Here is a 16,959-nt window from a genome sequence, read left to right on the forward strand (position 1 = left end):
TGATTTTTTTTTTTCCAGTGTCTGAATAGAGGAATGAGACTGCTGCCTGTCTATCTGACAGATGAAGGAAGTCATGGGTGGAGTCGTTAGCAAATACATAAAGGGGATTTTCCAGAGAGTCATAGAGATTATTTTTGAAGATTAGAGCTAGGACTGGGCCCAGAGCACTGCCTTGGGGCACTCCAGCCTTGACAGAGAGAGGAAATGAAAAGATCCCATCGTGAGCCACAAGATTACTGTGAGATTAGAGGAAGTTGCTAAGCCGTGCGTGGAGTTGGCCTTGGATGCCATAAGCAGAGTTTGGAGACCAAGCAAGATGCCAGACTGTATCAAAAGCACTAGATAGTGTTGTTTCAAGGCAACTGCCTCACCACAGGATTCAGTTTACAGTGGGCAGGAAGAAGGGTATGGTAACTGAAGTTAAGATGGGATTAATCTTGCATAAGAGTGAGAACAGGTTTCTGTGGAAACATTCCCAGGCTGAGTTCATATCAGGGTGGCAGGTATAGGAGACTAGTCCTGAAGCGAGATGGCTGCCTGCAGTCCCTGCGAACCTGCCTGAGTGAATGGGCAGACTCGGAAAGTCTTGCAGGAAAGTTCTTGATCACCAAGTCCAAAAGGGAGGATTTGCCATTGGGAGAAATCTGAGACAGAATGTTCACAGAATGAGTCAGTCCCGTGGGTGAGGGGAAGTTGGAAGGGGGGGGGGGGAACGAGGAGGGGGTTTGGAGGGGCGGGGTGAGGAGGGAGATTTGAGGGGCAGGGTGAGGGGGGAAGCTTGGTAGGGGCAAGGAGATAGATGGGGGAGGGAGATTGGAGTGTCAATGGAACAAGTGGTTGTGAGTCAGGTTTGGGAAGGAAACCTTGTCAAGAAGAAGAAGAAGACGAACTTATGATGATGATGATGATGATGATGATGGAGAATAACACTTGGGGTGTTGATGATGGAATGATCAGGCAAATTAAGAGTTTTTAAAAGCTTTTCAAGTAAGAAGCAAATTCAATTTGGACGTATTGAAAAAAGAAGAGACAAAGAATGAATGAAGGAAGAAAATAACAGACAGAGTGAGTTCTGGATTTTTTTTTTTTCATGAAATAAAAAGTTGAAGTGAGGATGTGGAAATGAGGTAAAGTTGAGGAGTGTGAAAGGAGAACACTTGGGATAAAGAAAGTGGAACAAGGCGCACGGCATCACGGCAGTGACAGATTTGGCATGCCCATTAGCTGAGGCCTTAGCAAGTAGGCCAGACACTCACAGGACACAACTTTGACAATGTACCACAACAAGGTACGGTTAAACACGAAAAATTGGACTAAAACACAACCACCAACACAGTGATGAAACGATAACACAGTGATGAATTGGAATGAGGCACTGCATGAGTCAACATCCATTGCACTCGCACTTGGAACCAGAAGTGATGTGTTCCACATTGATGTGTTCCACGTTATCTCTAATCACTTTTATCTTATCTTCCTTGTGGAACATGAACTGTAATTTGAGCATTACATTGCAGAAATGGTGCACATGATTGGTCCATGATCTTTTCTTGTGCTCAGTTTTTTGTTTTCTTCCAGTTTCCTTGCTTTTCAGTTTTTTGCTGTTTCATCCCACCCCTGTCTTCACTCTCACAGCGCTCGGCTCAGATGAGGAAGGAATCCCACCTAAGCGCCGCCGTCTCAGCCAAGACCGTGACAGCAACACCTCAGAAGAAGCTGAAGGAACCAACACATTAGCATCCCCTGTATTGCCCAGTGGAGCGGAGACCGAAGAGAGCCGGGAGTCCGTTTTCATAGACCCAGGAACTGAGCAGGATTCTGCTGGTCGTCCCCAGCCAGTTGATGTTGCTCCAAACGATCCACTAATTGAAATAAGTACAAATACCAGCTCAGCCACACTACAAGTCCAGAAGAGTAACACAGAACTATCCTTGTTGCAGGTGGATGAAACACAAGCTCAAGAGGACGTTGCTGGTGTCAGGATAGCAGGAGAAGGAAACTTGACCGTTCCCAAAGCCCTAAGGCAGGAAGAAAGTGTTGAACTAATCGTGCCAGTCAGTGCAGACGCCACAGAGGGGGGAAATCAATCTGAGATGGACAGCGAGCAATGCACAACGTCCATTCCGACCTCTGCAGATTCTGCGCAGGACTTGAAGGAACACAGGCCGGAGGATGAGCAGGCTGAAAACAGAACAGTCCATGCGCAGGCTTCTCAGAGCCCTTCCCAGCAACCTGACCCCCTGGAAGTTCTTTGCCGGACTATTGAAGCGGCCATTGCAATTGTGTCCAAACTCGCAATGAAAACGATGACCACCTCATGACCCCTGCCAGGCCAGCACTGCATTGCAGCCATTGTCCTTTTTAGTCAGGTCATTGTCATTTGGTTATTTTTATTAACACATATCTTGGCTGTCGACGTCATTCTGGTCACGCTGCCACTTATTTGCATTTCTGACGTACGAGGGCCGACGGCGCCCCACTCGATCAGTGTTCCGATTCCCCCTCGATAGCCGGTAACATGACACGACTACAAGTTGAACTTTCAAGCTCGCCAAATTTAATTTGAGTCGAAGTGAAATTGCCAACGGTTGTAGGATTGCTTTTTTAGAGTTTTTACTTGATTGTTTCAGGTTGGCGCTTTGTGGATGCTGTTGTTTTGCAGGTTGGTTGTGTCGTCAACATCCTTTCATTCTGTCAGCAATTTACCCTGTTGTAATCTTTTGTACATATAACAGCTGCAGGTAAAGTGATTCTGTTAAGAATCTTTTTTTTAATCTTACATGTGGTGTTTGATAAAGTTTCCTCAGTTGGAAATAAAAGCCTCTTTAAAATAGTGCTTCAGAAGCTATTTTATTTTGTCTCCTGAGCGCAACACTCCATCCATCACCCGGAATGATTTGCAACATTTTCTGGTACCTCATCACTCCGCAGTAACTTTTTGGTCTTTACCTCTGGTTGATATTTCCTTCCTTAACTAAACCAGATATAAAAAGCACGACGTACGTGGCACAGAATCCACACCTGACACCAGCGTTATGGTTACCTATCCGTCTGGTTGCGTCTAGTTTGAATCTGGCGAGTCGCCTCAATGTGACCATAACAGTCAGCTGAGTCTGCGGTCCTGGACCCGATTATGGCCTTTGCACTTCTGACACTGTGGGACCGTCAAATCAGTTCCTCCTATTGTTGAACCTTTAAAGTAGCTGGCCCACCCCTCTAGCCCTGACTTGGTGTGCCCCTCTCCTCTCGCTCGCTATTGGGCTGCACACTGACCTGCCATCTGCAGTCATTTTCTACAGGCAGTCACCTGCCATGTCTATCTGCTCTGCAGTCTCCTTCAATACTCTCAGGTGTTTATCTGGCCCTAAAGCTTTATCTTGTTTTGTCAATTCCAAAAAAGACACCAACGGATGTGAAAGACAAAAAAAGAACTAATGCTGGAAGGTGGAACACTAGTTTAACATCCATCCGAGGGATGGCATACAAATTGATGAAACGCTGGGATGACGATTTACGTCTGTGTCATTGATGTGTTAAAGGCCTGATTGATATTGAATTGATTTTTCTTTGTTTTTGAAATGCCAGTGGAAATAAATTTTCCATGTTTACACGTGGACCACAATAAATAAATAAAAATGAATACGAAGGCAGTTCTTCCTTATCAAGCAATGGTGATAGTCGCAAGCGGTGTAATTGACTTTTTATCACAGCTAGTAGGGGAGCTCCCAATAGAGTTCGTGACCATTTTCCCGTGATCAAGGTTTGAAGGTTGATTTTGAAAGATAAAAATATATATAAAAAAATAAGCTTGGGTATCTTTTTTTAAAATGCGGGCTAACTCGGCCAGAGGACAAAATCCAAGATGTCCGCCAAAACCGCGAAATCGGGCATATTTCCGCCTACGTGAATGCTACATATACATATTGGGTGTCCATATGTGGGTTTTTCTGGGCCCAGATCTTGCATCTTACATCAGTCAAGTGATATTGTGACTTAAAATGATATTAAATGATTAATGTTGACCAAAATCCAAGATGGCCGCTGCAAAAAACCATGTATTGTATATGTTCATAATTGTGCATACCATAGATTCATCGCTGGCGTCTAAATACAGTTTTACATGACTAGTGTTTTCATTTATAACCTTATTGTTACTATGAATGACTTTTTGAGCAGGTAACGAACCAAGATTGCTGCCTTATCTACAAGATGGTTTGATTAAGTTTCACAGGTATTTGTTCACAGGTAGTTGTTAGTATTAATTTCCAGGGAGTACCAGGGTGGACAATGGATCAAGGCATTACAGTTAAGTATATTCAACTAATAATAGTTAAAATATTAGTTAAGTCCCTTTCTTTAAGAGATAAAGATCTGTCCTGTTCAATATTTAAGTTCAGTTAAGTATTAACATCATTCATATCATGCTGTCTGATGTACGGTATGTACAGTAAGTAATAGGTTTTATTTTTCATTGCAGAGTATACCATGGCGACACCACCCATTCAAGGAAAGAAGAGAAAGAGTGAAGATGAGGACCAGCCTCCAGGACTATCAAGCTCCAGTGAGTGTATCCTCTGTCATAAGCATTGTGATGAGGAAAAGAGTAGCTTAAGCCCAGAAGCCTGGCAGCATCTCCAACAACAAGCAGAACGATGGAGAGGATTGGACAAATACGGTCAAGTCTTTGATGCAGTGCCATGGCACAATGGACCAGCTGGAATATATTTCCACAAACTGTGTAAAGTTCAACTGGCCAGTAACTATAAATTGGAGCAGGCACTAAAGCGACAAAAGAAATGTTTTGAAACAGAAATCTCTCGCAGCGATGATGTAGCTGACGAAGCACCTGGACCATCTTGCGCTCAGAGACAATCACGATCACAAACCGGTATTATACAAGACAAACATTTGTGTATTTGGTGTATGAAGGGAGAAGACCTGAAACACCCTGGACGGGACAAGTGGCACATCATGCAACAAATGGATGCATGGCATGTCTTCAAAGGTCACACAGTCCATCTGGACGACGAGAATATGCGGGATCGCATTTTGACACTGATTGATTCCACGTCAGATCCATTTGCCACAGAGATCCGCTACCATCGGTCATGTTGGACGAAATACATCAAAGTCCATGATTATAATGATCAACATTTGCACATGCACAATGTACGACTGGCAGAAGTACGTCAAATGTTTTTCAAACATGTGCGCACTGTAATTTTTGAAAGACATGAACTCCGAACACTACAGAGCCTTCTACAAGACTACACGCAAATGCTGGTGAACTTTGGCATGACTGTGAACACTGTGAAGTCTAGCACAATAAAATCTATGCTCCAAACGGAATTCAGCGACCAAATTGGTTTCCACGAAAGAGTTACAAAAAACAAGAGCTCAATGGTTTTTGACACGTCAGCTGGTGGAACATACATAGAAGCTGCTGTAAATTGCCTAGGTGCAACTGATGACCAACTCGTCTCAATTGTAGCGCAACGAATTAGAGCTGAAGCAGCAAAAGTATCGCCAATGATCTGGCCACCTCACATTGACGATTTACTCAATGAGGACGAAACAAGCAGCCTACTGAAACAGCTCATTTCCCGTCTAAAGTCTTCAAAACCTCAGCGTGACCTTGATATGGAGGATGACGACTCTGCAGTTATCGCTTTGACTGCCTTGCTCTCTTCATATATGACAGGCAAACGAACTTCATTTGGAACAAGGTTGTCTGTTATGATACACGGACTAACCAGAAGCCGGGAACTTGTCGAGTTATTGAAAAAATTCTCAATTGGGATCAGCTACAAAGACGTGCTACATCTCTATGATGCTTGGGCCAAGTACGATATTGAGCAGAACAAAGCATGTCCAGAGGAGCTTGCACTGGGTATGCCAGGGACAGCAGTAATGGACAATGATGACTTTTCTGAGGACACGCTAACTGGCGCGAACACTTCACACCGTACAAATGTTATGTTTGTCCAGCCACTTGATTTGGTTCATGCTCCAGAGGAATCGGCCCCAGAATTAACAATTCCCAAGTCTAAAGAAATGAAGCATCTTTGCATCGATCAGCATAAAGTCCATCCTTACAAGACTGTCCAGCGTGGAGCTCCAAGTATGCGAACAGGTGTTGACATTACTCCTTCAGATACTAAAGTCCAGAGGCAGTGAGGACTCATTCATGCCATGGCACGTCTAGATGAGACTCATACACCACCTGCACCATGCAGTCAAACAGTTGGGGGATTTGCAGGTTTCCAGTCAACAGTTCAGCCGCATGTTGTCAAAAGCAAGCCGTATTACTTCTTGACTTTTCCAAATCCTCCTGGAAAATCTGTAGTGCACGAAATAATGTGCCGGATGGTTGATGCAGCAGGCAAAAAGAACATGCCCTTCATCCAGTTGGTAGGAGATCAACCAGTGTATGCCTTGATAGTGCAAATGAGATACGAACACCCTGATAAATTCAGTGTCGTGTTGCCTTCTATGGGCCCATTTCATATTCACATGTCTTACATTTCTGCCATGAATAAGCGTTTTCACGGGTCTGGCTTGTCTGACATCCTCGTTGCGGCAGATGTTATTGCAGAAGGGTCTGTGGACCAGGCATTACGGGGCAAACACTACAAGAGGAGCATACGATGTCTCCGATTGATGTATGAAACTCTGCTGAGAAGAATCATACAACAGTCACTACAGAATGGGGGAAGCATCTCAGATGAACTTGAAGCTCACTTGACTGTCCTGCGGAATCCTTCCTCAACAGCAGAAGAACGGCAGGAATGTTATGCACTTCTGGAAGCCAACCAAGAGGTTATTTCATTGGTGGCAGATGAGTTCAATAGAATTGAGGAGTCCGGTGGTTCAATGGCAAAGTACTGGATCACATTTATGGAGATGACTGAAATATTGATGATGAATCTGCATGCGTTGAGAATCCAGAACTGGGAACAATTCAAGTCGACATTACGTTTAATGCTACCATGGATCCAGATTTATGACCGATAAATATGGACGGTGGTTGGTTGAGTATTGGCTGGAAATGGAATCCCTCCCAGAGGATGTAGCACAATACATGCGAGATGGCTTATTTGCTCAATCCATGTCGGGAAAGCCTTACTCATGTTTGCCATTGGATCTCTGGATCGAGATGACAATGAACAAGGGTTCAAAGATGAAAGCTGGCTGGCTCAAAATTTTGAAGAACGAAAAGATGCTGCTGTCACATTCCCGAAATGCTAACAATGTTAATAGAGTCCGATCCTCACTGCATGATCTTGCCAGCACATCAGAATCAAAACATCACAGTGAAAATGCTCCCACTCGCATGAAGGAAGACGAACAAGCTGTACAAGATATTAACAACTGCATCACTGAATTCGGCTGTGACCCTTTCAATGAAGAAAACAAGGTCTTGAAGTCACTACAGTCTGGAATGGTAGCTTCTGATGACCTCATTCAAGATTTTGAATCGGTCCACACCGATGGCGAGAAATGCTTGAAGGCATTCTGTGAAGACAGAATGTTCAGCAGCAACAAACCTTTCCATGCAACCATTCACAGGAATTTGAGACGGAACTTCAGCAACCCACCTTCAGTCAAGACTGGCGAGCGCATCATGAAGTCAGACGCAATGGAGAACAGAGCGATGGCAGCAGTTGTCTCACTTGCTGAAAATGACACCGAAAATTTCACCTTGTCAGAGATAATGTCGTACCGAGTCACAGATGAATGTCTGCCAATATTCAATATCAACGGCACCATGAAAAAAGTGCAAAAATCTAAGTTGGTAGAAAAATTCAAGCTACATGCGTTGGAACCAACACCAGACAAGTACACGGCGATCCTGGACATGGGATTTATATGGCGTTTGTCTACGCCATCGGTAGAAGACAGGGAAAAGGCTGATGGAATTTCCTACACCTGGGGAGACTACGCATCGAAGGTGTTCGCCGTCATTATGAGCAGACATAAATATGCATCACAAGTTGTGTTTGTCAATGACAGATATGATGTTTCCCTGACCGTCAAGGATAGCGAACGCAAGCTTCGAAAAAGCACTTCTGGATTTTCAGATGGCTCCAAGAATGTATTTTTCAAGCAGTCGGACAAATTCCCATCTGCCAAAGGATTTCAAGACTTCTTCCACAATGCAACAAACAAGCAGCACCTACAGATCTTTCTCAGAAACGAGTTCAGCGTGTTGTACCGAAACTATTCTAACACTGAATTTGTCTACTGCGTTGGGCCCACATGTGTCAATCTATCGACAGGTTTGCCTGTTACAGACTTCCAGTGTGAACAGTTAGAAGCAGACACATGCATGTTCTTCATCTACTCACAAATACGTAAAGCTGGAATAGAAACACCTGTTATCATCGACGCAGAAGATACGGACGTGCTTGTATTGGCATCGTATGTTGCTCATAGAACTGAAGGGGTGCTCGCAATGAAGTACAAAAAGCAGTTCATAGATTGTACAGCTTTCTGCCCGAAGGAAATAGCAGATATCATAGTTCCTCTTCACGTCCACAGCGGCTCAGACACAACAGCAGCATTCTTTGGACATGGGAAGAAAACCATCTTCGACATATCATCCACTTCACCTGAAGCTAGAGCGTTCCTCAGTGAAGTAGGGAAACACCTACCGGTCCCTCAGCAGGTGCTTGATCATATGACGCTGTACACCATACGGTACATATACAAGGACAAACAAAGTACCACTCTGTGTGATGCTCGGGCCAGGAAGTGGCGACAAATGAAAAGGAAATCAATACTGCGGCTTCCACCAGACAAAGAATCCCACGATTTGAAAGTCAAGAGAGTGAACTATCAAACCTACGTGTTGCTCAACTACGAAAAACCTGATGCGCCACCGTCTCCTTTATCTCATGGCTGGCATCTCGAGGAAGGCATGTGTCTTCCATTGAGGTACATTCACCCAGCACTCCCAGAAAAACTAACTCAGGCTTTGGAAAGCAGCCCAACTATGGATGATCCAGTCGAGTCTGGGTCCGAGACGGACGATTCGGACAGTGAATAACAATTTCAATCTATCCAACACAAACAAACTGTTATAACAACTATTGTCATTTTCAACCCTACCGTATATGCTACTTGTGCAATGTGTATCACTGCTTGTAAATGTAATGTCATGTCACTGTAAATATAATAAAACAAAATAGAGAAAGATAAATTCTTTCTTACTGATTGCAAATGAAAACCTTGAACATTGTGTCAAATAAAAGACGTTGCAATAGATACAATGTACAGTAGCCATAACTGCTTATCTAACGGGCGAGAGGCAGCCATCTTGGTTCGTTGCCTGCTCAAAAAGTCATTCATAGTAACAATAAGGTTATAAATGAAAACACTAGTCATGTAAAACTGTATTTAGACGCCAGCGATGAATCTATGGTATGCACAATTATGAACATATACAATACATGGTTTTTTGCAGCGGCCATCTTGGATTTTGGTCAACATTAATCATTTAATATCATTTTAAGTCACAATATCACTTGACTGATGTAAGATGCAAGATCTGGGCCCAGAAAAACCCACATATGGACACCCAATATGTATATGTAGCATTCACGTAGGCGGAAATATGCCCGATTTCGCGGTTTTGGCGGACATCTTGGATTTTGTCCTCTGGCCGAGTTAGCCCGCATTTTAAAAAAAGATACCCAAGCTTATTTTTTTATATATATTTTTATCTTTCAAAATCAACCTTCAAACCTTGATCACGGGAAAATGGTCACGAACTCTATTGGGAGCTCCCCTACTAAGCTGACGTCGTTTTTGAAAATAAAATTAAAAAGTGACATTAAAGACAATGTTATGGTGTTAAAATAAACAAAGTATTCTTCAACCGTTTTGTTAGAGTGCTGGCTTGAGTGCTTAAGCCACTTGGCGAGTGCTCTACAAACTTTGATCTCCACAAGCTTCCATGGAGATATCGGTACCGCGGCTCGGTTTTATCGTGGGGACATCCCAGGAGTTAGAAAGGCAAAATAAATGAGAGGATTACATTTCGTAAACAACGGGACAAGCACCATGACAGGATGGCCAAGAGGTACACACATTCGCTCTAAGCAGTCTGGCCTGGGTTTGAATCCTAACCCAGCTATAAACTGTCATCCCGGTGCTTCACAGGCCAGGTGATTCATCGATGTGCATGTTGTCCCTCAGATGGACGTTAAACTGGGTGTCACATCTGCCAGAATTTCTCCCTCCTCCCCTCCTCACTCTCCCCTGTTCCCTCTCTCTCTCTCTCTCTCTCTCTCTCTCTCTCTCTCTGCTCTTCTCTCCCTTCCATCTCCTCTCTGCACCCCTGCACCCCACATTCTCGCTCCCTCCCCCCTCACTATCCCTCCGTGATAAGCAGAGGTGATACCTGAAATAAGGTAACGGATATAATCATGCACATTATTCGTATTCGTATATCTAGCATTCAAAATCTGAAGAAAAAGATGATTAGTACAACATATTTTGCGTTATTAATAACATTTTAATTCAACATTTCTCCCCCTACCTCGCCTGAACATCTTTGCCTTTGTCTAACGTTTTAAATACAAAAAATTCCAAGAAAGAGCAATCAGAGATTGCAGACCCTCACCAGGATGTGTTTTCAGTGGTTTTTAAGGCTCTTGTGTTAAAACAAATATGGCGGCTGAACCACGTGACCAATGTCATCATTTTTTCCTAAACTAATTTATTCCTAGATTATGCTCAAGAAATTTCATCTTGATCGGATGAAGTTTTGTACTTGTCAAATTATGACGTCATAATAGAGGCACCTATGACATCATCATTGACATGTTATTCCACATGGAGAGTTCTTTAAAATGAGCTTTGTCTCAATATTTCCCATGCAGTGCCTTTGGAGATATAGAGGTGCAATTATTTTCGGTTTTTCCAAGATGGCGGCCGAACCACGTGACCTATTACGTCAAAATTATCATTAAAAGATTATACAGGTCGGGTTGCACCTATGGTGAAAATTTCCTGTCAATCGGACCAACGGTTGCAGAGAAAATCATATTTATTCTGTGTGGACAAACAAACAGACAGACAAACATACAAACAGACAAATGAAAAATCACTCATAGAGCGACACTTGGCAAAAACAGAACAAAGTAGAATGGCACTCAGTAGAGCATCCTTTTGACCTCAAAAATAGTTGGTGGTTGAATTCAGTTGGCTGATATGAAAATCCCATTCAAATTTCAAATCAATCAGATGAAAATTGAGGATTTTAGAAACATGAAAAAAGTGGTTGAGGTTTGGCCTATGTTGACCTTTTGGCCTATGTTGATCTCAAAAATAGTTGGTGGTTGAATTCAGTTTACTGATATGACAATCTCATTAAAATTCCAAGTGAATCGGATGAAAATTGAGGATTTTAGAAAAATTGAAATTGTTGTTGACCGTTTGGCCTATGCTGATCTCAAAAATAGTTAGTGGTTTAATTCAGTTAGCCGATATGTAAATCCTCTTCAAATTTCAAGTCAATCGGATGAAAATTGAGGATTTTAGAAAATTGATGTTGTTGACCTTTGGCCAATGTTGACCTTTTGGCCTATGCTGATCTCAAAAATAGTTGGTGGTTGAAATATGATAGCCGATATGTAAATCCTCTTCAAATTTCACGTCAATCGGATGAAAATTGAGGATTTTATAAATTCGAAAAAAGTGGTTGACCTTTGGCCAATGTTGACCTTTTGGCCTATGCTGATCTCAAAAATAGTTGGTGGTTGAATTCAGTTTGCAGACATGTAAATTCGATTCAAATGTCAAGTCCATCGGATGAAAATTGAGGATTTTAGAAATTCAAAAAAAGTGGTTGACCTTTGGCCTATGTTGACCTTTTGACCTCAAATGCATATAGGATTTTGTCGGACCACGAACTTTACCATTTGGTGAAGTTTCGTGAAGATCGGTTTAAAATTGTGACCTGTAGGCAAGTATAATGTGCGGACAGACAAACAAACAAACAAACACACACACACACACACACAACCATACTTGCAAAAAAAAATAAACAGACTCAAATGCAATACCCTCTTTTCAGGCGAGGGTAAAAATAAAATCACGAATAATAAATGAAAAAATCGTCGCCTTGCCGCCCACGACCACGTGTGTTGTCTTGCCCTGCCTCCTTTATCTCCTTTTTCTTCTACCTCTCCAGCCGTCACTCACCTTTCCAATTCTAGTTTACACGATACTCATTCAACTTTTCTCCTTTCTCAGATCCACTCCCTCACTTCAGGGAATTTTCCCAGATTGTTTTTCATGGTTTTGTTTAAATATTGTTTAGCTATGTTTCAACTTTCCCCTGCAATGTTTTATTCAGTGGTTTATTACAACACGCTGTTCTTCTTCCTACTTAAAAGGCTTTTTTCAATTTCATCAAATCATTCCGTTTCAAAAAAAAATTCAATCTCTTACAGTTCTTCCTTTCCACATGCTCAAAACTCACCTAAATTGCACCCCTCCTCTAATGTTTTCAAACAGATCTCCGACTTGAAAATCACAATAAACCCAGTTTGTAATGAATGTTCGTTTGTCATTAATCGTCCAACACTTTCTATACTCACCCCTCCCCTCCGAAACTCACCCCTCCCTTTCAAATCACCCCTCACCCCTCCCCTCCTAAATTCCCCCTCACCCCTCCCCTCAAAACTCCCCCCTCCACTCCTCTTCTAATCTCCCCTCCCCCCCCCCCCCCCCTACCATCTTTCTCCAATTCTCCCCCCTCCTCAAAGCTGCATCCTCTCTGCTTCCTCTCTCTTCCAACTCATACCTCCACCTCCTCCAACCTTCCACTTCGCTCTGACCGCCTGCCCCCCCTTAAACAACACCTCACTGTCCCTCTTCCCATCACCATCAAACCTTTTGTCCTCCTCATCCTTCCCTTTCTCCCAGCTCTTCTGCAATCTCTGACACACTATCAACTGCTCTCCCTACCTCCCCCTCTCACTCCTCATCATACCCTACCCCTCCCCTCCACTGTCCTGTACCTGATGCTCCGCCTCCCTCTTCTGTGACGGTATGGTCCTCAAACTTCCGGGGCCTTCACTCAAACCTGATTGATCTCTCCATACAGGTTGCTTCTGACAAACCAGATTTGATCTGCTCAGCAGAAACTTTCCTCCTTCAAGATGTCTCTGATTCCTTGATATCTCTTCCTGGTTACTCCCTCCTCCGGTATGATACACCTGAGCCTTGTTCTGGTGGTGGGGTTGCTATCTTTATCAAAAACTTTTCCTCACTCTCCTTACACTGCCCTCTCTCCACATCACCCCCAGGAGTACATCTGGCTATGGCTTCCCATCCGCTCCCACCTTTTGTTCATATGTGTTTTGTACCGTCCTCCAAACAGTGATGACTCCATTTACATCTCGCTGTCTGACAACATGGACCAACTTCTATCCACTCATCCCAAGCCATCAAGCAGCCATCAATCATCTGGACTGGTCTCCCATCTCTACTGCCTCTGACATCAACTCTTCCTGGGAATTCTTCCAAAGTAAACTGCTCTCTCCTGCACAGATTTATCCCATCTCGTCTTCTGTTGTCGTACCCCTCTTCCCGTCCATGGTACAAGGAATCTTGGGGTGAGGCAGTTGCCCTGAAACAACTTGCCTATGCCTCTTGGAAGGCAAATCCAAATGAAGGCAATCTCAGTTCCTTTCACAAAGCTCAGAATAAGTGTGTGTCTACCCTCAGGAGAGCCAGGAAGCACTATCTCTCTACTCTCAACACTGAACTCTCAAACCTGTATCCCTCCTCCAAATCCTGGTGGCGTCTGGTCAAATCTGTTTCTGGTGTTTGTTCCTCCTCCATCCCCTCCCTTACCTCAAATTGCTACACAGCTGACACTGCACGTGAAAAGCCGAATGCCTAAACTCTGTGTTTGCCTCACAATCTTGTCCCGAACCCAACAATCTCTGTACCCACCTTAACCAGTCGTACCCAGCTGCTCCTGGACTCTGTCCTTCTCTCCCAACAAGGTGGAGAGGTTTCTGTCAAACCTCGACTTTGATTCTGCAACTGAACCAGATGGCATCAGCCCACGGGTCATAAAAGCCTGCTCTCCCGCTCTATCTCACCCTCCCTCTGTTCTCTTCTCCCTCTCTTTTGCTCAAGGTCATCTGCCATCTGCTTGGAAATCAGCCAAAATAACCGCTTTACACAAAAAATGTGCAAAAACAGATCCTTGCAATGACAGACCAATCAGCCTGCTCCCAATAAGCAGCAAGGTCATGGAATCGATCATCGCTTCTGACATCAAATCCTTCCTCTTCTCCAATGGCTTGATCTCTGATCATCAATTTGGATTCTGACCAGGTCATTCTACTCTGGACATGCTGCTTCTGCTGTCTCAATAATGGATGGAGGTCCTCAATGCCAAACAGGATATCAGAGCTGTTTCCCTTGACATATCTCGTGCCTTCGATACGGTCTGGCACCCTGCCCTGCTCACTAAACTCTCCTCTGATGGTATCCAACGAAACCTCCACACATGGCTTGCCGACTTCCTCTCTGGTCACAGTCAACATGTGGCCCTGAATGGATTTCTCTCATCTCCCCTTCCTGTTCAGGCTGGAGTTCCCCAAGGCAGTGTTCTGGGCCCTGTGCTTTTTCTGGTCTTCATTAATGATCTCTCCGGCTCTGGAAAATATTCTCTATCTCTTTGCTGATGACTCCACTCTCCGCCACTCCATATCTAAACCCTCAGATCGGCAGGCAGAAGCCTCCTCACTCTCTGCAGTCCTGGATAAAAGTACAAACTGGTCAAAAAAGTGGAACATGTCTTTCAATCCTGACAAATCTCACAATCTTAATATGCCTCTCTGAAAAGACCGTCTGGACAACCCTCCCATCTACTCTCTCAACAATCCTCTCCAAGAAGTTCTGTTACTTAAGCTTTTGGGTCTCGCTATCTGCCATGATCTTTCCTGAGAAAACCACATTTCCAAGCTGGCCTCCAAAGCCAGTCGCCGACTGGGCATCCTCTGTCGTGCGAAGTCCTTCCTTGGCACTTCTGAGCTCCTCACCGCATACAAAGCTTTCATCGGCGGCTCAATGGAATACTGCTCTCCCCTCTGGGCTGGTGCTCCTGCCTCACACCTAGCTAGGCTTCACACTGTTGAAACCAAAGCATTCAGAATCATTGGAATCTCCCGCGATGAAGCTGATTCTGAGGGTCTTTCTCTCTCTCACCACAGGCAGGCAGGTCGGTGGTCTTGTCTTCTGCCGACTCCTCTCCGGCCTTGCTCCCTCAGCTCTGTCCCACAAAGATTCCTGCAGGACGCACAAGATCTGCCAGTAACCCTCTTATGGTTAAACTGCCAAAATCAAGACTCTCTGCTTTCCTTCACTCATTCATTCCTCTTTTCTCCCGCCTCTGGAACAAACTCCCTCACTCTCTTCAATCCCACTCCTCCCTCCAGGTCTTTGAAACAGCTGTTCGCCACCATCTCTTATCTTCCCCCATCCAAAACCTTGATCTTTCTACCCCAGTTAACACACCCCAAATCCGCCTCTTTCAATCCCCAACTTCTTTCCTCAAATTCCTCGTAGTGTTGATTTGCTTTATACCGTGTACCCCTCCCTCCTTCCCACCCATCCCCCTTACACAAATCTACCGACGTCCCTGTTCTCTTCTGTTGTTGTGCTTGTATGCTTCCCTCTCCCTCCCCATCTTGTCTCCCGCTCCCTTCATTGCATGTTGTATGTGTTTGTGCATGTTTTCATGTTCAATGTGTTAGCTCTTACACGAGCCTCGATTCTGTATACAAGAAAAAAAAAAAAAAATGAAAATAAATAACCACAACAACCGATGCAATTAAAATTCCAACACATTATTAGGACATTCTACGAGAAAGAAAATATAAAGAGATAAACAGAATCAAACTGACCGAATCGTGCTTGTTGGATGATATATGGTGCTCGAAACCAAAAATCATGAATACATACATTTTCCGAAATACAAACGTCTTTTTGCGGGAAGAATTGTAATTAACCTGCGCTCGTAAAGTCAAAAGCACGGTGAGGCATTCGAGTGCGTAAACATTCATTTTCTCCGCAACCGTTGGACCAATTGACACGAAATTTTACCATAGGAGCGTTTCTGCCTGCAGGAAATTTTATTCATAATTATGACGTCATATGGCACGTGGTGCAGACGCCGTATTGGAAAAACTTTGCACTTCTCTATCTCTGAAACCACTCCATGGAATTTTTTTTGAAATGGCTCAGTATCAAAAGATATGTTAATGATGTTGGTGCCTTCGTTATGACGTCATAATTCGACAAGTGTAAAGCTTCGTCTGATCAGTATGATTTCTTTTCTCTGCAACTGTTCGTCTGATGGACATGAAATTTTCACCATCGGAGCGCCTCCTCCTGTAGAATATTAAAATAAGTATGACGTCACATGTCACGTGGTACGGGCGACATCTGGGAAAAACGTTGCACCTCTATCTCCAAAACCGCTGCATGGAAAAAATTGAAACGGCTCATTGGAAAGAACTCCGCATGGGGAATAATTGTTACGATGACGTCATAATTCCACAGGGACAATGCTTCGTCTGATCAGTTTGAAATTTCTTCAGCGTGATATACGCAACACGTGTTCTGTTGTTGGTGGTGTTGATGTTACAAATACCGTGTGTGAGCGAACACAAATGTGTTATGAATTTAATTTGTTATTTATTATTCCTTCAGAGCCACTCACATCACCTGGGTTCCGAATGGTAATTGGATGTTGACAGGTGCGTTTTCCCGTTTATAATAAAAAATGCACCGTTTCTCTGGAGGGTGTATATACGCCGTTAGCGTAAGCTCGGATGGCGCTCTCCAAAACCGCGCTTGGAAACTCACAAATGAAACCTGAAGTGTAACGTAATGATGTTTCGTCACTGATTTTCGTTGCGTCGCATT

The 16,959-nt window shown here is 43.7% G+C and overlaps 1 protein-coding gene across 5 annotated transcripts in view; it reads left to right on the forward strand.

Annotated features, from left to right (window-relative positions):
* USP34 (ubiquitin specific peptidase 34) overlaps positions 1 to 2,836 on the forward strand; it is a 235,166-nt gene extending 232,330 nt beyond the window's left edge. For all 5 annotated transcript variants that reach the window (XM_068128379.2, XM_068128382.2, XM_068128381.2 and 2 more), the window contains exon 81: positions 1,636 to 2,836. In XM_068128379.2, the coding sequence (XP_067984480.2) occupies positions 1,636 to 2,321 (686 nt within the window). In that variant the 3' untranslated portion in view covers positions 2,322 to 2,836. The remainder of the gene's footprint in view (positions 1 to 1,635) is intronic.
* Positions 2,837 to 16,959: the final 14,123 nt, after the last annotated feature.

This window comes from Myxine glutinosa, chromosome 9, assembly GCF_964187855.1.
Source record: "Myxine glutinosa chromosome 9, kmMyxGlut1.1, whole genome shotgun sequence".
NCBI classification, from domain to species: Eukaryota; Metazoa; Chordata; class Myxini; order Myxiniformes; family Myxinidae; genus Myxine; species Myxine glutinosa.